Here is a 10,210-nt window from a genome sequence, read left to right as displayed (position 1 = left end):
TCTAGCAGAATTTCTTGGCTGTTTGCCCTGGAGAACCCAAGTGCTTCACTTCAGAATACTTCAGGGAAATATAATCATCTGTCTCCAGCCTTGCTCTGGTTCATGAAGCAGGTCTCATTTCTGCTAGGCTGGGCAGGAAGAAGGGGGGCTGCAGTAGGTCAGGCTTCAGCTCCTTCTGGCAGAGGTGTGCAGGACTTGCATCATGTAAGCAGCATGCGAGATTGGCCTTACTGAACGAGATGACCCAGAGACTATAAGCTTCATCTGCATTGTGTCCTGGAGTAACATTGCTTCTTGTATGGAGGAAACTTTTTTTTTTTTGCAGAGCTTTGAGATATTGATTCTTTAAAAATGAAGCTGGAGCTCAACAGAACTGTTGATGTATGGATACTGGTTGCATTTTCCATGACTGAGAATGTGTTGTGCAAAGTAATAGACACAGCATGGTAGCCAAATTCTATTTCAAAGTGAAATGTACAGCTTTAATGACAGTTCTGCCAAGACCAATTGTTTGTGTATTCCTTCTGTCCTTTATACAGGCAGCACTTAATGAAGTATACACATTACTAATGTCCATCCTGCAGAGAAATGGACTGTGAGAAAATTCGAGCAAACATGTTCCAACTGTTCACACAAAGGATTGCATAATTCACACATTGTGTTTCCACAAAACTTTCCCCACAATTTGCTGCTGCTCAGCATGTACTTAACTTAGTTTTCTCCAATTAAAATTTGCAAACAGAAAAGCTTTCCAGTGCTAACAGACTCATGTGCTTTCCCGGAGATTTGGAGCCACGTGTTCCAGGAATGGCTGGGTAAACCATGCTGATACAATATAAAGGCAACGTCAATCACCTTCTCTCACTTTTTAATAGCTCCCCTCCATGGCTTTCATTCTCCCTCACTAGAAACCTGAGATCAAAGGAACTTCACTCTATTTCAAGTACAGTTCAATCCATTAAGATGGATCTCCTTCACAGCAATGGCGTACTTATCATTCAGCATTTACAGAGGGACTACAGGGCTTACCAGGATTTCCTTAATTTTATGTCACATGTTGGTGATCCCCGGAATATATTCTCAATTTATTTTCCTCTTTGGTTTCAGCTTAACCAAGTGGTTGGTACTAAAATGATATGGGTGGCAGTCATTGGTGATTGGTTCAACCTCATATTTAAATGGTAAGAAGTTGGATTTATTTTAAAATCTGGTAATTTTAATGATGGTTATTGTGTGCCTCAAGTTTAGAAAACTTTCTAGGAATAATGTTCTAGTAGACTTTCCCCTGTAATTATAAAACAGGAATTCACAATAAGGATATTTAAGATATGTTTGAAATGACATTTTGATAAGACAAGAACCTATAGAACTATTATAGAATAGTTTTGGCAATATAGCTCTTCATATTCATTGTAAGATTATTTATCATGTTTTACTGAGGCCGTCTTACATAAAAATCTTCTTATTGCATTTCTGCTTCATTTTATTTTATTTTATTTATTTTATTTGTCAGGATTTTATTTGGCCATCGCCCATACTGGTGGGTGCAAGAAACAATGGTTTATCCCAATCGGTCAAGCCCCTGCCTTGAACAGTTTCCTATAACATGTGAAACTGGACCAGGTAAGAAATGTTGGAGATTACATTGGTACATTTAATGGAGATAGCAGCTTTTGGAGGGAGAGGATGTGATTTACTAAGACCTTATATGATATACAAATCCCAGAATTCGTGTATAAAATAGCACCAAAACTCAGGAAAAGAAAAAGGGAAGAAATAAAATGTGATAGGTATTTGATTGCTGTATGACAAGAATGTTTACTTCATTGTCTTTAAACAGAGTAAGGGAGGGGGATTTATTTGCTTTAAAAATAGCTCTTACAAGAATAAACTAGTGTATTGTAAAGGAATTTTCACAAAACTTGTGTCGTAGGTTCAGAAAGAGTTGCTTTGTGGAGTCACTTTCAGGAAGCGTTGCAGTGCCAATGACATCAGCTTGGGGAAGGAAATTCCATGTTTTTTAAGAGTGTTCCAAAAAAACAGCTGGGGGCTGGTGAGTTTGAGGGCTTGTGCACTATTGCAAGAATTATTTGAACCACAAAACATAGTAGGTGGTTCAGTGTAAATAACAATAATGTCAACAACTAATCATGTAACGTATCACAAGTGGAAAATGGAACCATTCTTTCCAGAACTGGACACTGACACTGAATGTGTGTTGTGGGCTATATGTACAAATATATGGGGGGAAAAAATCTTTAAAATAATGTATCTTTTCTGTGTATTTTCACTTGTTTGTATTTCATTGTCTTCTCTGTGGAACTCAAATGCAATACTGATGAAGTTAAATGAGCTTGTGCAACCCTAATTTGTGAAATAAGGTAAACTTGCTTAGAGCTAACTGACTGTATTTAGTTTAGTTCATTATACAAGAAAATATTGACTGTGGAAATGAAGGTACTTGGTTCCTCGTCAGTGCCACTGCAAGTTTTTAAGAGGTTTGCAGAGCTGTATTTTTTTAACAATATCCTGCATTACATCCCATTATAACTTTTAATGAGCTTAAACCCTTGTATCAGGCGTTGTTTAATAATGCCTACTCTAGATGTGATCTGCAGGCTGTTTCAAGTGAATTAATCTGGGACCAGATCCAAAGTGTTAAAGTCCTTCAGATCTTTTTAGAAGTTTTCAGAACTGAGCCCATTCAGCACCATGTAATTCAAAGCTTTGGCGAAGAAACCAGTCAGTGTGTTTCATTTTGATTCGTTGAACCAGAAGACCTTTCTTCCTGTTAGTTTCTTCCTGAAGTAAGAAGTCATTCCTGTTCCTGTCCAGAGGGTACCACTGTCATACTGATTCCTTATTTGCACTTGCAATGGCCATGTTCTTTCCCATCTCCAGATTTGCCCTTGAAAATTGGCAATATCTGTCCCTCCTCTGTTCCTCATTAACAAGAGGAGGTGCAGTCAGTGCAGCTGTTGGGTGCACGCAGTCATTGCATGAGCTTACACGGTACTTCACACACTTTAAAAACGTGCAATTTATACAAAAAGATTAGAGAAGCAGCCACAGGCATGAGAATGGCATATCCAAATATTGCCTGTGGATACTGGGGATAGCCTGAACCCCAAACTCTGCAGCTCAGCAAAAGGGAAAGCTGAGGGAACTGTTCATGTGACAACGTGGCAGGCAATCTAGGACCTGCACTTGATTTGTACTTCTGGAATGAACAGAACTAAAACCCTGCAGCCATCTTTTCTCTGGTATTTGCAGGGTTTTAAGAACATAAACCTTAAGGTGCAGTTTGTGCTGTATCTGGTAGGTAATTTGCAGATGAACTATATGAAAGATTTTTCCTAGATGACAACAAAGAGAAGCTTTCCCAATGCTAATACACAACATTATGGTTTCCTTATCAGTGACATTTGTTCTGTTGTGAGGTTTAGAAGGGTACATCTGTTACGAAATTAACAAAAGAGTTAGTAGTATTACTACAGGATAATGCCAAGCAGAATGCCAAAAACTGATGCAGGGAGACAGAAATCATTGCACTTGTCCTCCCTAGACAGTCCGATTTTGCTGCTTCACTGAAATACTCTTTTGCTTTGCAAACTGATGTATAGCACTGGGTCATAACACATTCTTTATCCAAAATTATTTCTTCTGCCATGAAGTAACCCTGTCCCTTTTAATTCTCTTTGGTCTCCAGAGAAAGCCAAGATGTAAAAGTTTGGTATAGACAGATTCCAATCATCTAATTTTGTCTCCTTCCCTATTTCATTTTGTTGAATGTAAACGTGGTGAACAGGGGAAAAGAAGTGACTAATTTTAGGAATCATTTCCCTGGCATCATGCCAGCATACTTTGAGTGATTTTCACAGTTGCAGGGAATTCTCCATGGCTTCATGTGGTTTCCAGTAAAATTAAAATGTTATTTGTTACATTAAAACATTACATATATATTGTTATACCTGTACTAAAAAGAAATCACTACTGGTCTCTATATGAGAGTGTGTTCCCTGTTAACAGCCTGCTGTGGGTACAGCAATTAGTCCAATAGGTTACAGTATCACTTTATGTGCCAGTTTTACTGGTTATCTGTTGTCAAACTAGTTGACATTGCACAACACCTTAAAATGTATAAAACAGATAAAAATAAAGCATAAAGTCACAGTTCTTCCATTACACTTCAGACACATTTCTAAATTTATTACAAAACTACCTAAAATGCGAATTACCTGGTCTGTAATATTACTAAGGAGACACAGATCAGACTCGCAGTTGCTAGCGCCATGGTAACTGGAAAAGCAGACAAAAAGCAGTTTGGAAGGGACATCTAAAACTATACTGATACTTTAGTTTGGAATGTCACAAAGAGCTACATCTCTGTTGCTCTCCTTAATTATGAGGTAGCCCACTGAAAATCTATCTCATGTGATCCTCATATGTAACTTCTATGTTACATGCTACAGCACTAAGAGAGCCCTAGATGCCCTATTTTTTAAATCATAGTAATGGAAAAGTACTGACGATATCAGCTCACACCAATCAAAGATGGTTAAGCTGTTGCCTACTTGATTTCAGACAAATATTCTGGATTCGTTATTGATGAGTCTTCTGAAATATATTGAGAAAATTAATATTTGAGAAGCAGTTGACATTCTTTCAACCTCTGATAACCATTTCTTTCTAGATTATTAGGTGCCTGAGTAACTGCCAGTAGACATTTTCTATATGACAAATGTTACAGTCATCATTTTTAAGTTTGAATATTTCCTTTTTGTTTCCACTAGGAAGCCCATCTGGACATGCCATGGGATCTTCCTGTGTCTGGTATGTAATGGTCACAGCAGCACTTAGCTACACTGTTAGATGGAAAGATAAATCAGCAGTTACCCTTCACAGGTCAGTATCTTTCCATTGCTCTAACTCATACAGGTATTTTTTTATATACATGCTACGGTTTTAATGGACTTATTTTAACCAAATAGTCATAGTCTGTTCTGTCCAGTTTGTAAAAAAAAAAAAAAAAAACAAACAAACCATAAAACATAACCCTTTATTATGACCTGCTTCAGCTGAAGAAAAGGAACTTTAAGAAGGTTTATCCATTTGTATAGGTTGGTATTTATTAACTTACAGACATAGCGTACAATGTCTCTGAATGAGCTCCTATTAAAGGTCGCGTCATGTCTTCTAGTGTTGGAAATTTTGAATTCTATTAATTGTCTTTACTGTTGGATCTTTTGGTTAGTACACAAACTTACTGCTATGCTGGTAGTCCTTCTTACCCCCTTTTAAAGCAAATGCACATAATGTTGGCAAAGTTCAGAGTGAGTGACGTGTTACCCAGCTGTGTGGAGAAGTCTTATAATTGCTTTGATGGCTGTTCTTTCCTAGCCTGACAAGGTTGTTCCCATAGCAAGTGGAGTTTGTCACCAAATGATTGAACTTCTGCATTTAAGTATGACTTCATGAAGAGAAATATGTTCAAGGTACTAGGGTTAATTTAACTTGCCATTGATGGCTTTCATCACTAAAACCACTTTGGTGTCTTGGACCTGAAACTACTGTGGTCTGTTCCTGCAGCCCTTGTTTTAGTACTGACTTCCTGGTTTTGATCATCTGATTCTAAACTTCTCTACTTATAAACCTGTGAAGCTTGGTGAAAATATGAGCTTGAGATGAAGGGGCCTGGGGTAAATTACTAGGTGATATGTCTTAATTTTTAAGCATCTTCCTTTTCCCTCTTAGACTGACATGGTCATTCCTCTGGAGTATTTTTTGGATTATCCAGATCAGTGTGTGCATCTCGAGAGTATTCATAGCAACACATTTCCCTCATCAAGTTATTCTTGGAGTATTTGCTGGTAATGCTGCTATTTTTTCTTTTCTTTTCAACATATATGAAAAGCTGAAAAAAGCGAAGTATGAGAAAAGGCAAGAGATTTTTAGTAGTGCTACTCAGCTTGCAGCTCTAGTGGTGCTCTCCACTCTCTGGAAGATCAAGAATTTGATGATAGTCTAAAGGTAAAATTTGCAAGGTAGTATGTATCTGCTGTCTTTGTAATTCACACAGGGACTGAGGCTTTGTCCATGCGCCAGTTGATGCTGACTGCATTATGTCCATGTTCCACAGCGCTATCACACTAACACTATCTGGTTTGTACTGGCTGCATCAAATCTTTATCTGTGCTGCCTGTGTGGAAGGGATCAGAGAGGAAGTTGCTTCTATATGGCTCTGGCCTTTTCTCTCAGGAGGAAGCTATTTGGTTCACTTTAAATGGTGTCCAGGCGCAAACTAGCACATGTGCAGTGTGAAAAAGCATCGGGCCAGAGACCTGGGCAAAACAGGAAAAGGCAAATCAGCAGTGCCAGCTCCCCTGGGCGATTTAAGAAGCTAAAGTACATTTTTCAAAGTTACCGAAATGTGTTTCAAATTGGTATTTAGGGAGTTTGAAGTATCAGCAATCTCTCTAGTATCTATGTGATTTTAAGGAGGGTGACCAAAGCATTGAGCAGGGGCTGCCTGCGCCCGTTCTCTTCCATGGTTGCAGAGCAGCCTGGGCAGCTCTAGCTAACAGCTTGTAGTCCAGCTCTTCCATTTCACATCAGGACAAAATGAGTAAGAAAGGAAATAAGTGTGTTCAGTGTCTTCCTTCAACACTCAGAGCCTGTGTGGGCACTGGTATCGAATTCTGCATTGCTGGGATCAGTCTTTGAGTGAGGGACTCTTTTGGAAAAGGCATGTTCTAGTTTACATCTAATATTTGATAGGTTGTCATCTGGGAGATGCAGTCAGTCCTAAGGTATGCCTCACATGAAAAACTGTAGCGCTTGGGATTTAATTTCTTTTTTTTCCAAATTAACGGTTTTGAGTGGGAGAAAAGATTTTGTAAGGTACTATAGAAGTGGTAAATTGTGCATATGTGTATACATACATGTATATATATAAATACATAGATAAATTCTTCTGTCTTCAGAAGTCACATTCTATAGCGGCACTGTAAAAAGTGCTGCTTCAAAGTACGAGTGTGTTGTTCCCTGTAACACTGAGTTTCTAATCCACAGGGATTCTTGTGGCAGAAGCATTTGAGCACACCCCTGCTATTCAGACAGCAAGCTTGAGAATGTACATCAAGACAAACTTGTTTCTTTTCATCTTTGCCCTTGGCTTTTATCTGGTCCTCAAGCTTCTTGATATTGACTTGCTGTGGTCTGTTCCAAAGGCCAAGAAGTGGTGTGCCAACCCAGACTGGATAAACATTGACACAACCCCATTTGCTGGACTGGTGAGGAATTTAGGTGCGCTCTTTGGCTTAGGTCTTGGAATTAATTCTGAAATGTTCATCACCAGCTGCAAAGGTAAAAATAGCTGTAAGATGAGTTTCCGCATATTGTGTATAGCTGCTTCTTTAGCTACACTGCAGCTGTATAATTTCATTAAGATACCTACTCATACTGAGTATTTGTTCTACATTCTCTCTTTTTGCAAGAGTGCAGCTATGCCTCTGACTGTAGTTGCCTTGGTTCCATTCTGCGTCCACTCATTAATGAGGACAACTGAAAAGAAAGTTAATTAGATAAAGTTTCCAAATGGTGAGCAATGTGGGGGCGGTTAAGAACTGTTCAAGAATCCTCCATAAAGGCAGTTTTGCTAACTCATTTTAATCAAGGGGTACGCCACTGCATCTTTGACGTGCTCCTGGGCAGTAACGAGAACATCCAAACTCAGTACATTCAAAAATGACTTTGGCAGCTCAGAAATTTTAATTGCTGATTTTATTCCTAGAAGTATTGCAACCACACTGCAGCATGGTTAGAAATGACCCAATACTCTGGGTCATATTGAAGTTTTAAAGTATAATCAGCTAGTTTTATGTAGCTGCTTGGTGGTCTTTTAGTTCTGTTCCACTCCATCTAGATGCTGCTTCGAGCCTCCATTGTACATAACAATACGCATTATTTTTTTATATATAGATATTGTCTTAAACTGCAAGGTAATGGTGTGACGGTATCACACCACCTACAACTGTACGGGCACTGTGAAAAAGGCCAACACAGTTATAAAGAAGGCTTTAGATTTAACTTATTGAGCTTCCTGAGCAAAACAGCTTCTGATTAAGCCAGATGAAAAAAAAATAAAAGTTTATTTGAATTAGACTCTGTAGAGTGTATTTTTGCATTGCCGTGTGTTTTTGTCATTTTTACTTTTCAAAAGCGGTCACATTAATTGTGAATGATACAGATTACACCTTTGATATTGAATATGCATAAAGATGGTGTAACAAATCTTTGGTTCTGAAGATCTACATGGAGCAACAAATGAAGAAAGCTGTCAATAATGAAATTATCTCAGCATATCACCTCAAGCATGTTGCTCATGCTCCCGTATTGCAAAGGTGAATTAGTCTAATTCTCTCAGGTCAAGAGTCACAAGCCTGAGTCACTGTTAGTAGCTGCATAAATCATGAAAACACGGTTGTAGACTAAGTCATTGCAAATTTATATTCTTATCAGCTTCGTTTACCTAAGCACACAAGTAACTAATACCTGAAATATATACTTTCTATCTAAAATGGATGCTCTAAATAGGCAAAGACAGGTAATTTCCCTTTTTATTCAGTATTTAGCAGCTACTGCTGCATATTCCCTTTCGGTGCACAATCTTTAAGCAATGTTTTGCCGTTACCATCTCATAATAGTTACTATACAAGCAGCATAAGGCTATAGTATGGGTAATGAGGGCTGTGTATGGATGACCTGATAGCAACAAAGCTTAGAAAATGTAAACGTGACATTACTTCTAGACTTCCAATTAGTTGTGGGATAATCGAAATAGAAAGACTCTTACTTAATTGGGAAAACAAGGTGAGTAGTTGTACTTGGCCCTTGGGAATGAAGATGACACATATTACAGAAGCAAATCTGAAACAGACATCCTTATTTAAGAGCCTACTAAGACCACCTTGACTTGAGAAAATCAATCATCACATGGTTTTAACAGCCTCAGGAGTATTTTGCTTTATGCATCTCTTGATACCTTCTTAAATGATTCTCTGAACTTTTTCCCCATAGCAGCTGGCCTGAAACGAGTCTTTTCTGTCATTGTGACTCCTTAAACAAAATTACTAAGCTCACGGGACTAGAAACAAATAATGAAGAGCAAAGACAGCTATGACAAAAATTTCTCCCATGTTCAAGTTGCTCTGTGCTTTGTTATCCCCCACCACTGAGGTGACCTGCAGAGACATCATGAAACACTAGAAGGTTGGTGTAGCTGTCCTGTTCCTAACTCCTTCTGGACAACAATGGGCTTATTTCTGTGCAGCCGTCTGTGGCTCTTGCAGCAGTGTTTGGGCCCTCTTTGGGACCACTGGCTATTTTGAGCTGGGAATTATGAGTAGACATCGCATTTCTAAGCTCCTACCAGATGAGGGTCAGTGCTTGCCAGTACTGACAAAGAATCTTGGTGCCTCTGTTGGGATAGACACACCCATAGATGCATCATGGCAACTAGCATTTCTGCAGTGTTCTTCTAAGTACTCTACAGACACGTAAGGAGACATGGGCTCTTGCTCGCTGTCTAGAAGTGTCCTGTTTGTTCAGCCTGCCGCCTCAGTGCTTCAGGGACAGTGACAAAGACCAGCTTCCCGTCTGAACCACCTAAGTCTTCCTGCAATTACTAAAACAAAGAATGGCGGGAACACTGAATAAAATTAGTCTAACTTTACCAGTAACTTCAGAAATTATCCTATTGATAAAGTAACAGCAGTAGAATAAGACACTTTCTAAGCAGCGGAGTGTGTTGGGTGGTAGAGTTTTGTTCAGCTGCCTGAAGACTCTCCAAAGAGGGCTCCAGAATCTTCAAACAGAGTTAGCCTTTTTCCAGAACGGTGGGATAAAAGGTGTCAGGATATAATCTTTATATTTTGATATAGAATTAGAATTGTAAAGCAGGAGCCAGCCATTTAGCTGACGCAGTGAAATAGGCCCACATGTCCCTTAGTCAGGCTTTAGTGAGATTATCACAGTTGAAAATTATGCTGCAAGACTTGTTCCATAAGGTTGTGTGGCACCTTAACCAAGAGCTGTCAAACTGTTAAACATTTAAACTGTAACATAATCAGGCTCTTGCAGCTGTTTATATTGTTAATATTTGGAACAGCTACTGAGCAAATACATGATGATGGACTGAACTACTCAACTT

General features: G+C 38.8%; 1 protein-coding gene across 2 annotated transcripts; it reads left to right on the top strand.

Moving 5' to 3' along the window:
• Positions 1–539: 539 nt before the first annotated feature.
• On the top strand, positions 540–8,154 carry G6PC2 (glucose-6-phosphatase, catalytic, 2). 2 transcript variants are annotated; one of them, XM_010143228.1, is made up of 6 exons: positions 540–841; positions 1,108–1,181; positions 1,514–1,623; positions 4,794–4,905; positions 5,755–5,870; positions 7,072–8,154. In XM_010143228.1, exons 2-6 carry the CDS (start codon positions 1,132–1,134, stop codon positions 7,581–7,583), a joined length of 900 nt encoding a protein of 299 aa, XP_010141530.1. In that variant the 5' UTR covers positions 540–841; positions 1,108–1,131; the 3' UTR covers positions 7,584–8,154. The 2 variants fall into 2 exon arrangements, with proteins under 2 accessions (XP_010141530.1, XP_010141529.1); XM_010143227.1 differs by lacking the exon at positions 540–841 and having other exon boundaries at positions 964–1,181; positions 7,072–7,583.
• The last annotated feature ends 2,056 nt before the right edge of the window (positions 8,155–10,210 follow it).

The sequence above is a fragment of the Buceros rhinoceros genome, unplaced genomic scaffold (genome assembly GCF_000710305.1).
Source record: "Buceros rhinoceros silvestris isolate BGI_N320 unplaced genomic scaffold, ASM71030v1 scaffold9119, whole genome shotgun sequence".
NCBI classification, from domain to species: Eukaryota; Metazoa; Chordata; class Aves; order Bucerotiformes; family Bucerotidae; genus Buceros; species Buceros rhinoceros.
Note: the sequence above shows the minus strand (reverse complement) of the source record. Positions and strands in the feature narration are given on the sequence as shown.